At 42.3% G+C, this 22,462-nt stretch overlaps 5 protein-coding genes and 2 pseudogenes across 5 annotated transcripts; 4 read left to right on the top strand and 3 right to left on the bottom strand.

Moving 5' to 3' along the window:
• Window positions 1-51: 51 nt before the first annotated feature.
• On the top strand, window positions 52-1,772 carry LOC111596898 (mitochondrial carrier homolog 2). Its single transcript, XM_023311348.2, has 4 exons — window positions 52-427; window positions 511-676; window positions 736-1,233; window positions 1,297-1,772. Exons 1-4 carry the CDS (start codon window positions 217-219, stop codon window positions 1,370-1,372), a joined length of 951 nt encoding a protein of 316 aa, XP_023167116.1. The 5' UTR covers window positions 52-216; the 3' UTR covers window positions 1,373-1,772.
• A 4,345-nt stretch (window positions 1,773-6,117) lies between these two features.
• LOC111596888 (ester hydrolase C11orf54 homolog) lies at window positions 6,118-8,412 on the bottom strand. The gene is made up of 2 exons (XM_023311338.2): window positions 8,000-8,412; window positions 6,118-7,062 (listed from the first exon to the last, which is right to left on the bottom strand). Exons 1-2 carry the CDS (start codon window positions 8,271-8,273, stop codon window positions 6,179-6,181), a joined length of 1,158 nt encoding a protein of 385 aa, XP_023167106.2. The 5' UTR covers window positions 8,274-8,412; the 3' UTR covers window positions 6,118-6,178.
• An 815-nt stretch (window positions 8,413-9,227) lies between these two features.
• LOC111596900 lies at window positions 9,228-10,956 on the top strand (annotated as a pseudogene).
• A 175-nt stretch (window positions 10,957-11,131) lies between these two features.
• Window positions 11,132-11,629, bottom strand: LOC115482999 (lysozyme D). Its single transcript, XM_030223655.1, has one exon. The coding sequence runs from the start codon at window positions 11,599-11,601 to the stop codon at window positions 11,179-11,181; it is 423 nt and encodes a 140-aa protein (XP_030079515.1). The 5' UTR covers window positions 11,602-11,629; the 3' UTR covers window positions 11,132-11,178.
• Window positions 11,630-12,365: 736 nt separating this feature from the next.
• LOC111596893 (lysozyme D) lies at window positions 12,366-12,858 on the top strand. Its single transcript, XM_023311342.2, has one exon. It carries the CDS (start codon window positions 12,385-12,387, stop codon window positions 12,805-12,807), a length of 423 nt encoding a protein of 140 aa, XP_023167110.1. The 5' UTR covers window positions 12,366-12,384; the 3' UTR covers window positions 12,808-12,858.
• Window positions 12,859-16,747: 3,889 nt separating this feature from the next.
• Window positions 16,748-17,274, bottom strand: LOC115482998 (lysozyme A/C-like). Its single transcript, XM_030223654.1, has one exon. It carries the CDS (start codon window positions 17,235-17,237, stop codon window positions 16,815-16,817), a length of 423 nt encoding a protein of 140 aa, XP_030079514.1. The 5' UTR covers window positions 17,238-17,274; the 3' UTR covers window positions 16,748-16,814.
• Window positions 17,275-20,171: 2,897 nt separating this feature from the next.
• On the top strand, window positions 20,172-20,602 carry LOC115483000 (annotated as a pseudogene).
• Window positions 20,603-22,462: the final 1,860 nt, after the last annotated feature.

Genomic DNA, 22,462 nt, shown 5'->3' with positions numbered 1-22,462 from the left:
AATATTTTCAAAATCAAAATCGACTAGTCGATTGTAGAAAATTGACATACATCGTAGTACTCGTAATCATCATATCGATATTTACGCCTTGTCAGTTTTGTAACCTGAATTAGAGCGAAAAAAAGGCAGACGTGCAAACAATTCGGCCGACCGGTTAACATTTTCATACTCGCACAGACTAATTATTGTCAATATTCCATCAGGATCAGGTCGACAATGGCTAACTTCGCTGACTACACCCGAAATGAAGAGACTGAGGTCAATAGCTGGGTACGGTTCGGCTTGCGTCTTGGTGTTAGCGCTGCACTCCATCCATTTGAATACTCAAAGACGCTCATTCAGATTGGATATGAGCCCATAGCCGCGAAACCGGGCAAATCAATGATTGGCCGACCCATTATGGCCTTGCCAAACATATTTCAGTACGGTAAGTCAACCGCATAACACTTACTACCGGCCGGCATTTAAAATCGCACTTCGATCTTTTGCTTATATCACAAAAACATACAGCTGGTCATATCAGGACGGTGGATGGCTTTTACGGCTGCTATCGTGGACTGGCCCCAAAATTAGCTGGGTCGGTCTTGAGCATGGTTGTGAGTGAGCGTGTAGCAGAGAAGCTGGGACTTGCTCATCAGCAGGACAAGGACGAGTCGGAGCTGACTGAAGAGGAGAAGTGAGTATAATTTCCCCTTTAACATTTCGTCGAATTATCTACTTTTTCTTGCCTGCCAGCTATGTGCAATTCAAGTACAATCTGAAACGCGACATTGTATTGACGGTCAGCGGGATTGTTGTAGCACATCCTTTCCATGTGATTTCGTTGCGTATGATGGCACAGTTCGTAGGTCGCGAGAGTCTCTATAACTCTATATTGGGCTCGATTGCCGAAATCTGGAAGACCGAAGGATTATTGGGCTTCTTTTCTGGCCTGATCCCCAAGCTGCTGTGCGATGTAGCCTGTCTAGTGCTATCCAGCTCCACTGTTTTCGTTGTGAACAAATACTTCATCAAGGACAAGATGGCCAGGCAGTACAATGCGGGCTTCATTCAGTTCGTGTACTCTAGTCTGCTCTACCCACTGCAAGTGGTGTCCACATGCTCCGCAATCAGCGGATCCCGCCTTATGGCCGGCCAACCGCCAATAATGCCAAGCTATAGAAACTGGGTGGACTGTTGGAATGATTTGCAGGGTCGCAGAGAGCTGAAGCGCGGCAGCTCGCTCTTCTGGCGGTATGTAGAACATAATAAAATTAATGCTTATATGTCTCCCTTGACTCTCCTCTCTGTTTTTAGCTCGCAAATAACCGATTCACGAATTATTGCAACATCCGCCTTTGCCCCACTGCCCAAATTGTCCCGCTACCAATAGATGAAACATAGATGCGAAATACGGTTACGACCACAACGGGAATAGCCGGAACTACCATCTACCGAGAGAGTCGCGTCTGCCTGACAAGACATAAATGCATTTCTTTCTCCGTTGCGATTATTCAGCATAAAATCTATATGTTAAATGGGTTGCTTAAATTATTTTTATGATCGTCGCGCAACAAGTAACAGCTTATCTTACCCATCTCTTTCCTTATTGGCATCCAATGCCTTTCCAAAGAATCACATCTGCGATGAGACTTTCAATTACTAATTAATTAGCCAGCAACTAGCTCGTGTTACTATTTTAATCATGAACAAATGTAAAATTAAAAACGTTTTGAGCAAATGAAACGCTGTCTTAGTCCAGCTTTAGCGGCAATACCTAATACAGATGATCTATGTATGTATATAGCAAAATCAATATCTTAATCCTGTTCAATTGATGCAATCCTATAATTTCGTAGCTAAAGAGGATTGTAATTCATTCAAATGCAGCTGGATCTATTGTGTAACTTGTCAGTTTCTCTGCTTTCGATTGGCATAACACATCATCAGGTTGCAGCAACGTTGTCGAACTGAAGTCGGATCTTCTAAAAGTATACCTTTTCGAATTCATAGGAATAGACGTATGTGAACTTCGAATGACAAAAACTGGATCAAATAACGTTCGATCTACGAAATCTATCTCTTTTTTCGATTCATACAATATGGCAAAAGGTTGTACTATTATCTTACCTAATAATAACTTGTGACTCGACTTCCAATTGCCATTTGTCCATTCCTTAAGAAGAAGCCAATATACTCTTTGTGCATTGCAAGAGCAGGGAATAATTAGAGTACCTGCAGGCTGGACAAAACTTCTTGCTGAAGGCAATTTGAATTAATTTAAAAGTAATTTGACTTACACGATGTTTTCCACGCTAAAACGAGTATTCCGATACGAGAGGCACCCGTACGGCATCTATAAAGACCCGTCTCATTATGCAATTTCAATTAAAATATGGGCAGAGAGCCTGTCCCTGTCTCGTTGTCGACAACGCGTTTCTCCTACATGGTTTAGTGTTTCGATTTTAGGTGGGATCTAGTTTATGTTGCCATTGGCGGGCAGGACTCTACTAGCTGTTGTGGTTGTATTTGTTGTTGTTGTTATTGGCTGACATTGGCATTGACTGCATAAGTTAATAGATTGGGAACTGGTTGAGGAATTGGAAACTTAAAATTTTTGCAGCTGGCCCGCATTGTTTGAGGCACTCGACGCCGTTTAGTCATGGTAAAATTCATCTAGCTCTCAGCAAATGTGTCCAAATTGAGATTAAGCGACAATTTCAATCAAAAGCAACAACAGGCGACAGCAACAACAGACAACCAGCAGCAGTAGCAGCAGCAGCGGCAGCAACAACCTGCCCACAACTAAACCAGCAACAAAGCAAAGCAAGCAGCAGAAGCAGCAGCAGCAGACAACGCAACTGTTCCACTTGACTGCACAATACTCTGCTTTAGAGTAAAGAGAGTCTATTTGCATACCTAAGAAACTTAGACAAGAACTGTGTAAGAAGAGCTGAAGAATTTAACGCCTTGACTGCAGAATACTCTGTAAAGAGCAAGAGGATTTTATTTGCAATTGAGAGAAACTTACTAAACCTAAGACACTATACTCTGTTTTTTTGCACCTGAACAATAACTGAGTAAGCTGGAGTCGCATTGACTGCCTGTAGAATACACTGTAAATTTGAATTCTCAAGAAACTGGTAGGGCATTCATCACTATGCACTGTGCACTGCTTTCCTGGAAAGGGTCCATTCATGCTAAATAAATTGCCACGATATTTGAGCTTTGGGCTTGTGACTCTGTAACTGTGCGCCAAGTACAGGAGACTGTCAAACTGTAAATACAGAAAAAGTGTTGAGTTTTTTTTTAAGTTTAATCTTAAGGGAAGTCCAACTATAGATAGCAAACATATCAAAAGAGCTTGGGCAAATGTTGATATATTTAATCTATATTATGAACAAGTTATCTATAGATAACTTGGCTTAACTAGATAATTGGCTTAATTAGAATTCTTGAGATACTTTTAACAAATTCTCGCCAGCAAACAGCCAGAGAAGACTAGGCTCACGCATATGCCCTACTTTGCTCTGCGAACAGAGTATAGCAAAAACAAGTGGCAGCAGCAGCGGCAGCAACAGCAGCAGCTACTCATTCAGTTTATCGAGTTGGCCAACTTCATTCAGTCTGCAATGTGAGTTTCGGTCGAACAGACGTGAACGCGACCTCAACTAAAGCAACAACAAGAACAGCAGCAACATAAAGCACGACAGCAACAACAAGTTGCAAGCTGGGCGCGTCCCACGGGCAGGCAGTCAATCAGAGCCGAGTTGAGCTAATAAAAAGTGCTAATTGTGTGTGTTTAACTATTGTGAATAAGTGTGCAAGCGTCTAGAAAAACAGAAGCAACAACAACTAAGTCAACAGCAACAACAACAAAATTTTCTTTTCGGTGCGGCAGCGAAATCGCATTTGCATTTCTTCATCGTCTCAGATTAATAACTTTTGTGAGCAGAGGAAGAGGCAGAGAGCAGAAACCCAAATCTCAGATTAAATTGGTTCAAGCCCAGTTCGATAAACGTAGTTTTCAACCCATTGTTGTGGGGCTTTGGAGCCGGCTTATTGCTGTCGATGAAGATGTGGATGTGGCTGTGTCTGTGGATGCCGTTGTCGTTCTCGCTATTGTTGTCGTTGTTGGCCCACAAATAAATTTTAATAATCGAATATCTTAATGCAAATATTAGAAATCTAACCGTTAAGTTGTTCAACTAAAACATAAATAAAATCAAAAGCGAGCTGAAAGCTGAAAGAAAATATCTACTACAACTATATTGCTATATCTCTGACCATATCTGATATATATTCTGACTGAAACATATGCAATTTTGGGTAAGTTTCTTAAATTATATATATATATATATATATATATATATATATATATATATATATATGTGTGTGTGTGTAACATTTATAAAGCAAAAACTTCAACTTTATTTAGAGGCAAAAATTAGCTGCAATATGCAGAGCGAGATTTTTCTAAAAAGCAGTTAAGAATGCGAAAATATTGGTTAAATGTAATGAATTAAAAAATAAAATAAGACATTTATATATTTAAAAATATATTTTTAAATATTTTTATATATGAATGCTGATCAGTAAATTAGAAAAATGGCCAAAATGTATAAAGAAGTTGTCTTATATTGTTGTCATATAAAAGAGCGGAGTTTTGTGTTGTCTCGATTATTTATTATTATTATTTAATTATTTCTGAATGCCTACTTTGTGCGCTTGAAAGTAGTTCCCAATCAGACATGATGCACTCGTGCCAATGCTGGGAACAATTCTCATTTGTTGTCAACTTGTTTGGCCGTCTTTATCTGCTCTCTGGAAAAGCTCGCAGAGATCCATGCAGGCGAGCCAAGGAACAACTCAACTCGTGGGCATAACTGGGAATGAGACCGAATTAAAGACATAAATATTTATATAGATATCAAATTGACAAGTCAACTATCTTAAGCTAAACAGAAAACATAATTGGAGACTTGGGCTCAAGCAGTCATAGCACAAAGCATATCGATAACATATACACATCAAGCATACCCCTAACGAAGTCAAGCTATAAAAAAAAGTAGAGTCGAAACAAATTCCACTTAAAAAGGTATCATCAATATCAATTGTATATATAACATGTATGTGTCCATATATCTAAGTACATCAACTTATATATGCGATCGCAACTGTCGCTGGCATTCGATACTAATTGCCTTTGATCGTAATGCTGCAGATAGCGCGCAAATCCAGTTTAGATATGAGAAATTTGCCCAAACAACTTAATAGCTTGTGGTCCGCACGATTCGCACTCGACTCTTTGCATCGCAGCTATTAAATAATTAATGGCCAGCGATGCAAAAAAGAAATAACACAAAAAAACAGAAACAAAAGAAATGCATGAGGAGTGTTATGGAGTGGAGTGGAGTGGAGTCAACTAGAGTGGTGTGGAGTGGAGTGGAGTGGAGAGGATGCTTGGTGCATGCTTGCTGCTGCATTGTTTACGGCCTGCTTAGCCAGCCACTCGCTCGCCATAACTCTGGCAGATTCTCATTAGCGCGGCCAACGGAGTCATAAAACCAGAACCCAGAGCATGTGCTCAGCTAGAAGTGGAGCTCGTCGGCCATGGATCATCTTTTGATTGATTTGCCGCTCATGCGTAGAAAGTTCAGCTCTCAATTTGTCAGCCAACATAAAGCCCCAATCCCAACCAGCCAGCCCCCTACCCACTAATGGAGCCCAGCACACTATGGCCCAAAATAACGTTAATGGTTAGGCAAAAAAATTAGAAATTTAGCATAAATAGAAATTATTTTCACTCTTGTCATCTGCACGTTAGCAGAGCTAAGGGAATACCCTTAATTATATTTAATGTGCAAAGTATGGCTATGCAAGGCTATGTCACTCCAATTATAATCTGCAAGTATCCCAAGAATACCAAACAATATTTGAGCAAGTCAAGCTTGAAACTACGATCCATATGGCAAAAGGAATGCCCTTAATGTCATCAGTCAGTTTAGACTTTATCATAGTATCTATATCATATATCTTATGCAGTTACCTTCTTACTTTGCCCCTAGAAATATTCTGTAATTATCAATTATCGATAACTTATCGATTGTCTTCACAAGAATCGTGCGAAAAAAGAAAAAAGTTTTTCACGTCTTTTATTTATCGTAGTAGCAATGACTTGAGCTTAGGGGCATCTGGGCTAGTCCCTGCCCACTTTGTGAGTGTCCAGTGGCTTGTCGACGCGGACCACACGCTCGGCGACATTGAGGTACGCCTCGTACTCAACGATGTCGGGCGTGGTGTCGTAGTGATAGTGACCGCCCCAGTTGCTGAAGGAGAAGGAGTGGAAGTGCTGCAGGCGTAGATCGAGATCGTGCTCCTTGGTGACCAGAGTGCCCAAGGCGTTTAGCTGGGCGGGCATATCGTAGAACTTGAGCCACTGGTTGACCTCCTCGTCGGTGTGAATGGGCGTCGTGCTGAAGTCACGCATCACGTGCTGGTGGACGGCGCCTTTCTTAATCACAAATATGCCGCCCAAGCCGACGACCTGGTCTCCATAATGATCCTCCAGACCCTTGCGTATGCACTCAATGAAGTTGAGCTCGCCCTTGCGCTGCTTGGCGCTGATCTTCAGCACGGAGCCCGGCTCACCACGGCTCAGATAAAGATTCAGCAGCAGGGCGCAGCGCGGCTCCGTGCTGGGTATGCGCTCCAGCACGCATTCCTCCTGCTCGCCGCGCACCGTGGCCGTGTAGCTGCCGTTGGTCAGCTCATCGTCGGCGCTGACCGACAGATTGTAGATGCCCTCGCAGTTGGAGCTGCGTATGGGATAGGGTCCGGCGCCGGCGCCAATGGCAAATATTTTGCCAGCACCCTGTATGCGCCGTGTTATCTCCTTGATATTATATAGCTTCTCCCGTTGCACCAGCGGCAGCAGATACGGCGGACCGCCCACCTCCAGCAGCGTGGCTTTGCCGCCCAAGCCGGACTCCACCAACCCGTACTCTTTGGCCCTCAAATCGGGGCAGGCGCCCACCTTAACCGTGGCGCAGACAAAGTTCTTGCACAGCGCACCCTGTATAACTACGAGAGTGAGAGAGAGAGAGAGACACAGTTAGTTGTGTTGACACTGGCAAAAGCTTTATCTCGCCCTCAATCAAGACAACGCAGAAAAGCTAAACAAAAAGCTCTCCAGCTGACATTCACGTTTGTTATTGTGCTTAGAATGAGTGAGAGGGAGAGAGAGAGAGAGAGAAGTGTTTGCATTGCAGAACTTGAAATACCCTTGCCTTAGCTGCTCAGCCTAAGCAGATATATGCTCGAGACTTTTGATATAAGCAGAAGATCTTCACATGGATATATATGGTATATATGGTATATAGCTTCTATATATGATCTAATCATATTCCTCCTAATATCCCTTTGAATACTACACAAAATTCTATATATGTTCTACTATTTCTGCTGCTTTGACCTTGAAGTTTGAGTTAAATACATACTTATATGAGTAGGATTACTACTAACTATTATATAGCCCAATCAATCTTTTCTAAGTCACCTCTATTATCTGCTCTTGGTATATCTAGACAAGCTAAGAGATATTTGTATCTGTTTATTTAGTCTCAGATTGTGTAATTAATTAAGGTATTTGAAAACATTCAACAGATGATGCTTGGGTATAATTTTATATATAATTAGTATAGCATATATATAGTATATATATATATATCTTGAAGGCTGAAGCAGACAGCATTTACCTGACTTTTAGATCAAGATCTAGTGTTTATACTCAATGAGCTTCTGCCACACATCACACGCTTCGTGGCCCATTCGTTGAGGCCCCTGGCTATACTCTATAAGAACACGCTAAGAGAACGCCCCGACAGAACAGAAAAAACCGGCTATGGAAAGTTCGGCACAGTTTGTGAAGGTCATTTACTTTGCTGTTGCTGCGCGTTTCACTCTGCTGCAGCGTGTTACTGCTGCTGCTGCTGCTGCTCTCCCTCACTCTTATGCTTACCCTGCTGCAGTTCCTCGAGTGTGGGCACATGCAGCGGCTTCTCCTCGAAGACCAACTGGGCCGTGTTCAGCTGACTCTGGCTCATGTTTTCTATTTGCTGGCGCTCGTTAAAGTCGCGACTTGATCGATGTTGCGTGGAAACGCGACTGAGTAGCCGCAACTGCGCACAACTCGCCTTTGGTGCGACTTGTCCTATAGTTAACATTGCCCGCTCGTACAGGGTGACTCGTGCGATGATAAGATAAACCGCATTTTGTAGCCTTGCCGCAAACATATTAATTAGCACCTAAATGTCTTCTGGACACTGAACGCACAGTAGCCACGCCTTGAGTTCATGCTTTCGCTCTTCGTTTAATGGCATGGGAGTTGGTACAGTACTCACTCGCCTTGTGCTACCAACAGGCAGAGTAGAAGTTGATTATTTTCAGTATGATTACAAGATTAAATAATGCTTTTAGTCTAGTCTCTGACTTGACAATGTTTTCTAAGAGCTTGACCTTCAGTAGAGTTTTAATCCAATGTCGTCGAGCAGTAGCTCACCAAGCAGCCTGTTTCCATGAGCTTTCGTTTCATAAGCTGTTGAAAAAGCTCCGCAAACTAATTTCTTTGCAATGGCATGAAACTACTTTCCAGAAGCTTTTATCGCCTTGCACTTCAAGTTGCCGTTGCCTTGATTAGCTCTTCAATTAACTTATGCCAATCAGTCGAGCAATCAGCTTTCCAGGCAGCTGCTGCTTCAGAGGCACTCAAAGTAGCTAAGCAATATGAAAACACTTAAGCTTCTTTGATATTCGTTTAATGATCGCTTTGAGCCCAATCCAAAGCTGTTTTATATTTTTATTTAGAAACAGAAAATTGCACTAAAAGAAAACGAAACTGGGCAAATCATGCCATTTGTATGCTGCTCACTCTCCTACTCGGGTTTCTATTCTGTTTGTTTTTTGATGCAGCTTTTAAGCCCACTCGAATGCTTTGTTCATATGGATGTCTTTCAACCTACCCTACGAAAAGTTTCCACGCGCCCAATAACTTTCCCCTTCTGTATGCCTTGGCACGGCAGTAAAAACTGGAAACCAGTTTCAGATTTGTCTTCGACGCGACTTCTGCATTCTAGTTTACATATTCGAAAGGCTTTTGTGTGTGAAAAGCCATAAAGAATTGGTCAAAAGATGTATTTTTGGCAGTATACAAATTGGTTCATTTCACCATGGAGTACAGTTAGAAGAGAATGCTCCGACGAGGCGGCCCATTCATTAATGAACTGCTGCGGTAAGCAGGCTTCACTGTAGCGACAGTTAAATCTCCCATAGAGTAAGTCACAAAAGTCTATTGCAAACGTTCGTCCCATTGAGTTACCACTGTACTCTGAACATACACAAGTGATAAGAGCTGTTTGCGCACACTCTTCAGGCCTAGCTCTCATCTGAGATAGTGCCGCCACAGAGATAGTTGAGACCTGAACTGTTGTCAGCACTTGGCCGCAGGCCCAGATAAGCTTTGAGGCAGTCTATGCCCTCAGCAATTTGGACAAATTTGTGCCTGGTGTTGGGTTGATGAATGTTGCATGGTGTTGACCCAAGCCAATGCTCGACCCGCTTTCGAGCCACATATCAGCTGCTGCTGGTTACGCATTTAGTATTTCTGTGGCCCCATTAGATTGAAAGATTGCCTTCAAAGATCTCTGTTACACGCGCTACACTGCGCGAAAAGCCGCGCTCTTCAGCAAAATATGATGGACATGACAGTCATACGGCTAATAAAGCTAATTAAAAGCATTTTCAACGCAGCAATTGGCAGCTAAGCCGTCTCCCGACCTGACTGCCGATAGAACCTGCTGCTGGTTTTCGCTGCGTGTACGCTGTGACGCTTAACGCTTGACGCATCTAATCACGCTGGCCATGTCTATGTCCATGTCCATGTTCATGTCCAAAGAGATTATTACCAAAACTGGTCCAAGCAACCTCTCGGTCCATCAGATCGTTGATCATAATTACGAGAAGAGGCTGCAGCAGGCGGTGGCAATTCTCAATTGAGAACATTTGCCAAGGATTGCCTTCTATGCAGCAGGCCGAGCTCATTGTGCTCCGCCGCTGACCTCAATAGACGTCTTCAAGCGAGCTCGAGAGAACGCGCTGCTGACCCAATTCCAAACGCCCATTCGCAGAAGTTGGTCGTTCACTTCACTTTTGCGCTTTTTTACCTTAGCCAACTGGTTACGAACTATGTCGACACACACTCACACATACACACAGCTAGAACATTTAGTGATCATTCTATTTGTTGATTAATCGTACTCCATGTTCCTGTCACATCAGGCAATGCTTGACAACGAAGCCACAACTTTGTAATGGGCAATCGCAGCGGAGCACATAGATCACCAACTGAGGCTGGAGCTGGGATTGGCTGTGAGGGCAATTCTCAATTCAATACGCGACGTCGCTATCAGCAGCACAAGCGGGAATATTGCCTGCAGGATGAATTTCGCTCGAAGACTTTGCCAGCACGTTACGTCCAGAATGAGGCGAAGGCCAATGAAGAGCATCTTGGCTCCAGCAGCTGTCTAGGCTCTGGCAATGCTTCGCATGGCGGCGAGACGTCGCGCATGCTCTTTCTGCTTTACCTAATACATCGCACCTGGAACGTGGTCACAAGGTAATTAGTCATATAACCAAAAATCCACCTAGCACTCACTACAGTTCTACTTTAACAGTCGCTCGACAACACAGAAAGTCTCAGCTGTGCAACCGCAGCAGCGGCCACGTCGAGCAGATGAAGAATGCTCCATTGGCATGACAGATATTGATGCGTCTTCCTACTGCTCGCAGTACTCGAGCTGTAGCTGCAGCTACTGCTATGAGGATGCACTGGATAAGCGCACCAATGCAGGCAGCTCAAACGCAGATGAATATTCGTTAGACTCCATTTACGAGAACAGCAAATCTATGCGCTACAGGTAAGCTAATCACAAATCATATTCGAATTTACCGACTGTACAGCCTGTACCATAGCATGCAGCTTGCGTCACCTAACAGCTTTTAAGAAGTGTTGCATACCTTCAGGCTGGATGTATAAATAATTGAACTGCTTGTATCAGCCAATTTGAACTGCTTAGCAGTTTGGCTTCAAACACAATTAAATTTCACTCTATAATCATTTATTCAAGTTTAAGGTCGTCAAGTTTAGAAGCAGTCGTTGATGGAGGGCAGAGCACCATCGCAGAAGTGCCAGGTGGACCAGGCGGACCAGCCCTGCTGGCTGAGGATCTTCTGGGCGCAACGGACGGAGTTGGTGATGTCATCGGTCAACAGGGCGTTGCAGGAGAGGGCGCACTCGTTGTAGGAGAAGCGACCGTTGGCAGGCTGGCACCAGTAGTAGTTGTTGATCTGGAAGATACCGTAGTCGTTGGAGCCGTTGTAGTTCTCGGGGCCAACAACGCCGGTGCGGTAGGAGCTCTCGTGCTCGGCAATGCAAGCCCAACGGGCCAGCTGGTCACGAGGAACGCCCAAGTCGGACATCTCGCGGGCCAAGGAGCAACGGTCCAAGGTGCGACCGAAAGCGGGAGCGGCCAAAGCCAAAGCAACCAAAACAATGAAAGCCTTCATGATTATACTTCAGTAAACTGATGTCGAACTCCTCAGATGCTTCCCCTTTTATAGCCGAATTGTTATCTTAGTCTTGCAGCTATCCGCAATTATTCAGCGTTATCTGAAGTGCGTCTTAGATACCTCTTATTAATGACATGCACGTTTTGGTGAGGTTCTGTCTGAATTAGTGAACCGATGGGCAATTGGTTTTCGATAAGCCTTTCCGTTGATAAGAAGAGTGTAAATCCCCCTCAAAATTTAAATAGTCCAAATTGAGTGCACTTGAAATTATATAATCGTTGTGCTCTACGTATCTCTCAAGTTTCAGATTTGGAATATCAATTTGTATATTAAGTAGAATAGTTAGAGTTTTCTAGAAGCGTATCTGTATTATGTGCTGCAGCTAAGAGCCTTGTCTGGACACAAAATGCAGATGAAAGTATTCATAACGTTCTTAGTCTACGGTAATCAAAGATGTATTGCATACTTTCAAGAGCACCCTCGCGTGCCCAGTCCAATATTGCAAATTGATAGAGTCTACCGTAAGAATCACTCAATCAAAATCAAAGTTCTAGCATGTGCTTATGACACTGCAGTTATATTATCGCGTATGCTTAGGAAATTTGAAATTTGAAATGTCTAGTTGATTGAAGTTAGATTAACTCAAAAGTGTGCTTCAATTTTCCTATTATCAATTCCCCAATACGCAAACTGCTCTAGGTAACAAGTCCAGAGATAATACATCTCCTATAAAAGGGAAAGCGTTGTGATGTTTCGACATCAGTTTACTGAAGTATAATCATGAAGGCTTTCATTGTTTTGGTTGCTTTGGCTTTGGCCGCTCCCGCTTTCGGTCGCACCTTGGACCGTTGCTCCTTGGCCCGCGAGATGTCCGACTTGGGCGTTCCTCGTGACCAGCTGGCCCGTTGGGCTTGCATTGCCGAGCACGAGAGCTCCTACCGCACCGGCGTTGTTGGCCCCGAGAACTACAACGGCTCCAACGACTACGGTATCTTCCAGATCAACAACTACTACTGGTGCCAGCCTGCCAACGGTCGCTTCTCCTACAACGAGTGCGCCCTCTCCTGCAACGCCCTGTTGACCGATGACATCACCAACTCCGTCCGTTGCGCCCAGAAGATCCTCAGCCAGCAGGGCTGGTCCGCCTGGTCCACCTGGCACTTCTGCGATGGTTCTCTGCCCTCCATCAACGACTGCTTCTAAGCTGATCACAATTGATATTTGAATAAATCGAGAAAAAAATTTAAGCTGAAATTCATATGTTTTAAGCCACTCTTATACTCGTACAGAGAGTCTTATACAACGACTCTCGCGCACTTGAAACGAGTTGAGAAAGTTAAGCCAGCCGAGAGCCGAAGTAACTGTCAACGCGCATCGAAGCTCAGTTTACGGTTGCTCGGCTTCTACTCTGCTGCCTCAGTCGGTGCGTGACTTCACAGCGAAACGGACGTGTGTGTGCGACGCAACGAACGAGCGAGCGTCGAATAACGAATAACTGTGCTTAGCTTAGCTAAAAATAAACGAACGATGGCTTTGCTAGCCGGACTTCAGGTCTAACAAAGTGCATTCGTCAAGTACAATTAAATGTTTAGGCGAAGGTTCTGATTGGCTGCGACTGTTGTTAATTTGACAACGCCAACGGATGCATCCACCTTCACTCCAGCCTTGTTACGTGTCGCAGACACTATTACGCGAGATATATTTACTCATAAACATACAGAGATACATGTATATGTATTTATGGACAGTTGTGTGTTCTCGTGAGAAACAAGTTTATATTGGTTAGAAAAGTGCCGTCTCCATACGTTCGCAACCCCGCGCTACTCTCTCTCTCTATCCTTCGGCATTTCGAGCGCGCGCTGATTGCATTCTAACGGTAAAACGAGTACGACTCTGACAACTGGCCCCGGCTTGGCCTGTGCTGTGCTGTGTTGTTGTTGTTCTTATGGCCTATTGCAGCATCTACAGCTACAACAACAATTGCAACCGTAACTAAGTAGCATAAGAAGTTTTGCGCGTTCGCTTTGTGCTAATCTTCTCAATTTATGTTTCTTGTTCTTCGATGACGCTGCAAAGTGCACGAAAGCCAACTTTTCCAATCACAAAATAAACACATAAAAAGTGTATCTGCATGTGTGCATGTGTACGTGCGTGTGTTTGTGGCTGTATGTGTAGACATTTTGAGTACATTGTGAATTGGCCCAATTTGGATTCGTGTCATTTTACTCGCATTTGCTCCAAATTGGATTTCGTTTTTGGCCTAGAAGTGTGAACGGAATAAAGCTAAACGAGGTAAGAGAACAACACCCCGTAACTTCCCTCTTGCCCCCTGCACTCATTGGTCAACTCAGCATACAGCTTAGTTGCCCATGACACAGCATTGTTCTCCAACTGCTGTGAGGTTCTGCCTGGCTGATACGCCCACCGCCTAATCTACATCTTATGCATATATGCTAATAGGGCCCGACTTTCTCATCACAGCTCACTCACAGCAAATCCTCTCGATCTTCGCTTCGTGTGGGCAGCCCTGGCATTGAGCAGCCAACGGTTTTTTCTCTTTTATTTTGGTTTCGTTTGATAGAACCACTCGAGAGACAACGGCAGCTCGTTAGGCTGACAGTCGATGCTATAAAAATATTGTTGCCATATAAATTGCTGCGTGTGTGTCGAACTAAAATGCCAAAAAGGAAAGAAAAGCAAAGCATGTTCGTCATATACCCTGTAATTTACCTTTCCTTTGCATTCCCAATCCCTTTTCTCTAATCTTAGCCTACACTTTGAATATCGGACAGTACTTCTTCCTTTCATATATAGGATAATCATCAACAGCCATGTTACTTTAGCATACACTATACTTTACTGAACTATTTTGTTTGCCTTTGACAAATGCTTGTTTCTACTCTATAAATATATCAGCCCGAAGTAGCCCCCGTCCGGCAGTTACACAGGGTATATAAGACAAATTACATTTAACCGTACTCGAAAGCGGCAAAAAGTGTAATTCCATTTGATGAAAAATTGAATGGCGACGGCACGCTTCAAGCCAAGTCACACACACAAGACCCCCTCTCAGTCACCCCCTGCCATTCCTCAGCGATCTGCTATGTAGCCCCAGTTATAGTCGCTAACAATGCCACTTGCCACACAGACGGAGCCAAGTGTAAGACAAACAATGAAAGAAATATCAGTGGGCAGCAACAGGCACAATTCATACTACTCATACAACTCATACAGGTCTATACTATGGGCAGTACACGATTAGATGAAAAGTGTTCCGGTCTGATTTAACAATTGTTAATAATAAATAGCTTATGCATTGGACACGCTCCAACTGGACAGTTGGGCGTCGCACGCAATCAAACGGCCCAAACCTAGCAGTAACACAATGACTTTCGGCTAAAACGCAAAAGAAAAAGAAATTTTCTTTTATGGTTAGATGTAAATTCTTTAAAAGTTAGGGTATTTTCCATAGTCGGTTAGGAAATTGTAACTCAATCATAGGCTTCAGACAGTTGTTGGACACCTGACAAATGAGGCAATTGTTGATTGAGTAACCGCAATGTGCTTTAAGTTGCTCTTTATGCAGCTTAAGCAATGGGATTGGCATGCCCTCTAGACCTTATCGGAATGGGCATATTGGATATGGGTTGAATATCGGGAAACAATAGCAATATGAAAGTACATTTTTGGATTTAAACTAATCACATATAAGACATACATTATATACCCCTTAAGGTAGATGAAGATGAAGCTGTGATTTTTGGACTAGCTAAATGGATATGTAGTAGACTATATAGAGTAATTCCTCATTCAGAAAGCTAACATTATTTGAGCCTAATCGAAAAAGTTGGAATAGTATTACAGGGTATTTGCCAGCAGTGTCAGACCCTAACTTGTTAGCCGCAAAACTAATTGAGCTAAATGGAACTGGTGCAATGGTTAAGGTGTTCAAAACAGCATCAGCGACAGCAGCCATCGCCAGTTAATTGAGCTTAAAGGCCAGCTGTCCACACACACAGATAGACAACAAACTCAGCTAACAATTTGCATTAAGTAAACCTAGTTAAGTTATATTTGGTAAGATGTGCACAGCTTGAGGGCTTCGTGAGCTATCAAAGTAGGGTAAATGCATGAATAGGCTTATCTTTCGAGGCTATTTGACTTGTACATTGTACAGAAGCTCGTTCGTTAAACTGCTATATATTTGCTTAAATTTTATAATTTGTTTGTCTACTATATACACAGTTTAATAAAGGCGATAGCTTCTATAGAAAATTAATTAAAGAGATGTTTTCTTTCGTTTACGTAGCTTCTATAGCCCATACTTATATTCTATACATATCATATATACAATTTCTTTGGAGCATCGTTGATTCATTGACAACTTCTAGTTGAACAATTTTCTTCTAGACATTGATTGGCAACAAAGTTGATTGCGACAGGCACCGAAATTGCACTTGCTGTTTCTTTTAGTCACTTTCTCCACAATTTACGAATCAGCCAATCTTTGACCAGAGGCGCCAATGGAGATTATAATTCGCAATCATCTTATAATTATACGTAGATCGTGATCCAGCCCTGAGCGATTGTCAATCAAGCTCACGCTAGTCGCGCTTCATCTAATGAATACGACATTGTCATAGCCAACGGAGTATTGGGGTTACCTTCGACATATGCATATCTCTATATCTATATATATGTCCATTGATCAGCGGAATATGCGGAACTGCTACTGCAAAAAAGAAAAAAAAACTTTGGATTATTTGTTTAATATTTTACTATGAATTAAAAGCGTTGTCGCCTTATCTCCACAAACAAAACCACAAAAGCTACAAATATAAACACCTGTTCAACTGGTTTTCGGACTTATTAATGCCTCGGGCGATCATAATTAATATGTTTTGGGTTGGCCCATAAATTGGTGTTGAGCTGCCGCCATTTCTGCTCCAACACCTACCAAGGCTTCAAGTTTACTTTCTATAAGACGGCGCGAGGGGACCGGAAAAATGAGCAAAAATTAACGATTCACGAGTCAAATAAATTGATTTTTAATTATATTGAAATTTCCAATATGATAAACCCACAAATATTCTGTCGAACGAAGACAGAAGCAGAAGCAGAAGTAGAAGAAAGTTCACAATAATTTACAATTTTAATTTAACATTTAATTTTATTTTGGTAAAAAAACAAGAATCGAATCAGGGATTAGTTTAGAAGCAATCGTTGATGGAGGGCAGAGCACCATTGCAGTACTTCCAGGTGGACCATGCGGACCAGCCCTGCTGGCGCTGGATCTTCTGGGCGCAACGGACGGAGTTGGTGATGTCATCGGTCAACAGGGCGTTGCAGGAGAGGGCGCACTCGTTGTAGGAGAAGCGACCGTTGGCAGGCTGGCACCAGTAGTAGTTGTTGATCTGGAAGATACCGTAGTCGTTGGAGCCGTTGTAGTTCTCGGGGCCAACAACGCCGGTGCGGTAGGAGCTCTCGTGCTCGGCAATGCAGGTCCACTTGTTCAGCTGGTCACGGGGAACGCCCAAGTTGGACATCTCGCGGGCCAAGGAGCAACGGTCCATGGTGCGACCGAAAGCGGGAGCGGCAAAAGCCAGAGCAAGCAGAACGATGAAGGCCTTCATGTTTACAATTTTCAGAAACTGATGAGGAATAGCTAAAAGTCTTGGCCTTTTATAGGCCAATATTATCACTAACTCAAGAGCCACTGTCCAATATACAAAATATTGTGTTGATAGCAGGAAGTGGTTAGAGCTATCTAATCAGATATTTCATATTTGTAAAGTCTAGAGATATTCTTGAATGAAGTGTGAAATTTAATTGATATTTCTAATTGAGTTTTGCATGCTGCTTAGAGCTAACAGATGGTTAGATGGATGATTATATATATATATATATATATATATATATATATATAGATATATAGATAGATCTAATATAGATAGAAAAGCTTCAGTTTTTTATTTCAATTATTTTCTTGATGGGTTCTGCTTAGTGATTAGCTAGAGATAAGTCAGTTTGTCTGCTTTCTTGTCTCGGTCTGATATCATAATGAATAGGTTGGGCTCTGCTTATAATCCGTGTCTGACCCGCGCTGTCATTTGCCGAGCTTCGTTCAACTTTACTTTCTATGAGTGAAAATGTGCAGAAACAAAAAAATTATTTTTTTTTTATGGGCACGCAGCAAATTTTTTGTTTGTTTTTTTGTCTGTTTTTTGTTTCTCAAAAGTTTCTAATTTTATGGTCTTTATTTATGGACGACATACATTGGATTAGATTAGTGTCCATTTCAACTTTAATAAGCCTTAAAAACTTGAAACTCGAGAAACTCATTCGAAGAAGCTATTTAAATCAATTTCTAGTTGTTGTTTAGTCTTTTTTGCAAGACAACAGCTTGAAAGTTATTTATTTACAATACGATATAGTCAACCGTTACCGTATTTAATATATCAATCCCTTCATTACTCACTCAGGTCACTGTCAGCTTTTAGCTGAATCTCTTCATAATTGGCTTTGGTCACCCTAACTTATTGATGCTCCAATAGAACATAAATATTCAGTTGTTTGTATTTGAAAAGGAGTAGGAAGTAAACTAGTTCACAATTAAAAATCTTTTAAGTTAAAGTTTCAGTTCTAATTCTACTTCTATTGAAATTTGAACTAAGATTGTTTGGACAAAGCTTCACATTAAGTCAGCTATTAGTTGCCCTATTTAGAGCCAATTTTGGGGAACTGTTCTTAAGCTGTTCTATTAACATAACAGTAGTTTTCTTTGCTATAATTGGACAATTAGCCTCGACTTTTGTTTAAATGATGCATAATTGGTCATGGTCATTGGTCATTGGTCAGTTCGTGATGCCGAGAGGCCCAGCTCATGCATATGCGATGAGATTTTTTTTAAGAAATTCTTCCATTCCGATTGCAGAACTGTTAGCTGACCCATATACGTATACTAAGCCAAGCTCTTAGCAGTTAGTTAGCAGACTTTGAATAGAAAAAGTAAAAGTGAATATGTTGATTATGTTGACTTTAACAAAGAACTCACACGTCAGCGCCGGCTAGAAAATCGATAATTCATGGAGAACTAAGCGGGTCACAGATCTTGACTTGGCTTGGCATGGCTTGAAGCCAATTTTGTCAGTCATTTGGCCAAGTCAAATGGCTTTTACAGTAGCCTTTTGTCATTTATTTTCGCTGTTAACCCAAAGTCTGTAAGGTTAACAGCTTTCTGAGAAATGCGTGTGGAAATATGTGTAGAAATCTGTGGTCGCCAACCGATCAACAAGTGCCTCCAGGGGGGACCATAAGGAATACCGCTAGCAAGATGCAAAAAGCCTGAATGGAATACAGCGGGTGCCTCTGCCTCACAACATGACTTTTTATGCATGTACACTGAGAGAAACTAAAGCCAGTGCCTGAGATGAGCTCAGATTTCATAATCAATTCTGAATATTTCTGTAACTTTTTTCCTATGAGCAATTGTGTCTTACTTCTTTAAGTTTTCTCTCAGTGTACGCATGCTCCATGCACTGCGCTTGAATGGGGTTAATATAACAGCGCGTAGCGTCAACAATGACGGGTTTTGCATAGTTGCGGTTAGGCCTTTAGACCCCGCGCTCTATCTACTCTCATCCTCCCATTTGGCGAGAAAGCCATATGTGCATCTGAGTTGGCGTTAATGTTCACGTTGATCCATCTCTGTGCATGACTGTGTCAGCCTTGGGGTCTGTGCCGAGTCAGTAGCTTTAACGATTCAACTTGTGACCGTTATGAAATGTAACCATAAGTACACACAATTGTTGAGTTCTCTTTTTGGTTTTTAGAAAGAGTTTCAGGCCATGGAGCATGCTCTCACACCTCAACAGTGGTTGGCCGCAAAAAAGGTCGCCTAAAGTGCATGGTTAAATGACTGAAAAAAAGCCAAGCCAGCTAAGCTATAGGCGCTGTTGGAGATAACTACTTTTTAACTCATAGCTTATGAAAAGAAAGGGAAGATCTGAAAGATATTTAAAAGCCATATATTAATATTTATAGCTGGTTTAGGGTAAATCTAAAACTGAATTTCCCTTAACTCTTATTCTCTAAAACTAGCTATATTTGGCATTAAATAGCTAAACTGCCAGTGCTGGCCACTGCAGCTACCTTCTATTTTGAGCTCTAATTGTTGTTTACAACGCTGAAAGCCTGCTTTAAGTATCAATGGCCTATACTTAAAGCATGGTAATTGTTAAGCGAAGTGTCGAACAAGGTAATGGTTAACATTTAACTGCCAGAAACAGCCAGAAATCAGGCTAATTAAAGCTGCTGTTAAATGGTTCGATCATATTTACTTTTCCTAGCATCTGCTGCCAGCTAAGCAGTAAGATAATAAGTATCGAATCTATTCTATAATTTGTTTGTCTGTTTACTTTGTGAAGTCTCTTGATAAGATGTCTCTTGCAGTCTATTGATTAGCCGGTAAGTGAAACAAGCGCCCACTTCAGATAGCAGTTAGCAGAGATTATTTTGAACTATAAAAGCGATAGCCTTTAGCCTTTTCTCCATCAGTTTCTGTATTGTAAATTGCAAACATGAAGGCTTTCATTGTTTTGGTGGCTTTGGCTTTGGCCGCCTCCCGCTTTCGGTCGCACCTTGGACCGTTGCTCTTGGCCCGCGAGATGTCCGACTTGGGCGTTCCTCGTGACCAGCTGGCCCGTTGGGCTTGCATTGCCGAGCACGAGAGCTCCTACCGCACCGGCGTTGTTGCCCCGAGAACTACAACGGCTCCAACGACTAGGTATCTTCCAGATCAACAACTACTACTGGTGCCGCCTGCCAACGGTCGCTTCTCCTACAACGAGTGCGCCCTCTCCTGCAACGCCATGTTGACGATGACATCACCAACTCCGTCCGTTGCGCCCAGAAGATCCCTCAGCCAGCAGGGTGGTCAGCATGGTCCAACCTGCACTTCTGCGATGGTTCTCTGCCCTCCATCAACGACTGCTTCTAAATGATAAGATTGTGTTCATTACTGGAAAAAATTAAACTCTCTTGAAGATTATTGAAATGAGTTTGAAAATCTTGGTATTCGGGAACTCAATATCTACAGCTCTAGAGTTGTTAAGTAAGAAAGAAATGATCTTATAAGTGAGGGTAAATAATCTTCGGCTTTCTCTATTTCATAATAACTAGAAAATGTTAAAGTGAAGTTTTGGTCTGCCATTCTTGAGGATCAACAGTAGGAAGTCGTTCGTAATTGGCTGTTTCTCCACATGTTTGTTTGCTTTCTAAAGTCACAGAGAATCGAAGAAAGATCAATACAGAATAACGAAAGCAAGAATCAATTTGTCTCAAGACACACACACAGACTTAGGCAAGCGACTGGAAAGAGTAAAAGCCATGGCTAGACTTCTTTTCCCTTCCATTCGCCATGGCTGGCAGTCGTAATAGGCCGTTGACTTGGTGCGGTCAGTGAATTGTTAATGTGAATGGGCGGAGGAGGGGGTAGGGGGCTCTGTTCGGTGGGCAATAATTTATACAGGTAGCCGTCGCTCAGACCGGCTGTAAATGAGCAACTTAGAACCGGGCTAAGGAAGTGCCAATGCATTAACAGAGACACTAAAAGCCCGCTTCGAACAGGCTGGAAAACAAAGCAGGAAACCCAAAGACTGGAAAATTATACCAGGTCCAAGAAGATGGGGAAACGTAGGGTAAAATGTCAGCAGACCTTTTCCAACTGCAAGTGCAAAGTACATGCCTCTCGACTCTCTTCTGTAATAATTTGTGCAACATTAGCACAACTAGCGCCCTAGCCGACAGTGGTCGGTCGTCGGTCTCCTAAGTAATTGCCCTAGCCGAAGTTCGGCGCCCCTTGGGAAGACGACATGGTGTGGGTCAACTAAGTACTTAACTTACTCGAAAAACAATTGCTGCGGTTAGCTGCCATATGAAATCAGTGTAGCGTAAAGTTATGGCGGTCTACAGATAACAGCCGAACAACTAACACAGCTAACTGATACCCGGTAGACGTAGACGCAATGGCATCGGGAAAAGGGCTCTCTCCGATCTGCAGACAACTTGATTTGTACGCACGTCAGGGTTTGTGGCTGATTTAATTGGTTGCGCCCCAGGAAAGAGTGTGTCTGTGTGCGGAGAAGTGTGTGAAAGATGTAGAACTCACGGAAAACACAGAAAAATAAGAAAGCGATGCATAAGGCATAAGAGGCAAGCAGAGAATAAGTTGCAAGAAAACAAGTAGAAACATGTTGATATCCAAAGAAGCCAATAAAAGTTAAGATAAAGGAAAACTTCCTTGGCTTGAGACAGGAAATTTATATGACAATGTACTTACATAAACATACTTTCATATTCTTATATCTAAGGCGCTTTCTTGTTTTAAGACAGTATGTTTATACGAAACATACTAACATATACTTTAGCATCTAAATAGCTTGAGCTGGTAATTCAACATCCACCTTACTAAATCCTAGGGTGTAACCCTTTAACCGACATTGAACAAGCCAAAACCATCTTTGATGCTTAAAACTTAAGGGGATAATCGATATATATCGATTTGCAAGAAAGTTCATGAAGCTTCATTTGGCTGTACGTCTTCACTTTATGAATTATTATCAAACTAGCTTAGCTATCTGACATCTCAGACATTGCACACTTTTTGATAGAGAGCTCACTTATATTATTATTATCTGAAGATTTCAGTTTAGCCACTTAGTGGAAAGACTTTGAAGTGCTTTTCCACTTGACGAAAACAAACCAGATTTTAATACGCAAAACTCGAAGGCAAATGAATGGATGGTTCGATAGATAAGGTGCTCGGGGGATTCACTCTTATCAAAATAAAATGGCGAAC

The sequence above is a fragment of the Drosophila hydei genome, unplaced genomic scaffold (assembly GCF_003285905.1).
Source record: "Drosophila hydei strain 15085-1641.00,03,60 unplaced genomic scaffold, DhydRS2 tig00000245-arrow-arrow-pilon, whole genome shotgun sequence".
Lineage (NCBI taxonomy): Eukaryota > Metazoa > Arthropoda > Insecta > Diptera > Drosophilidae > Drosophila > Drosophila hydei.
Note: the sequence above shows the minus strand (reverse complement) of the source record. Positions and strands in the feature narration are given on the sequence as shown.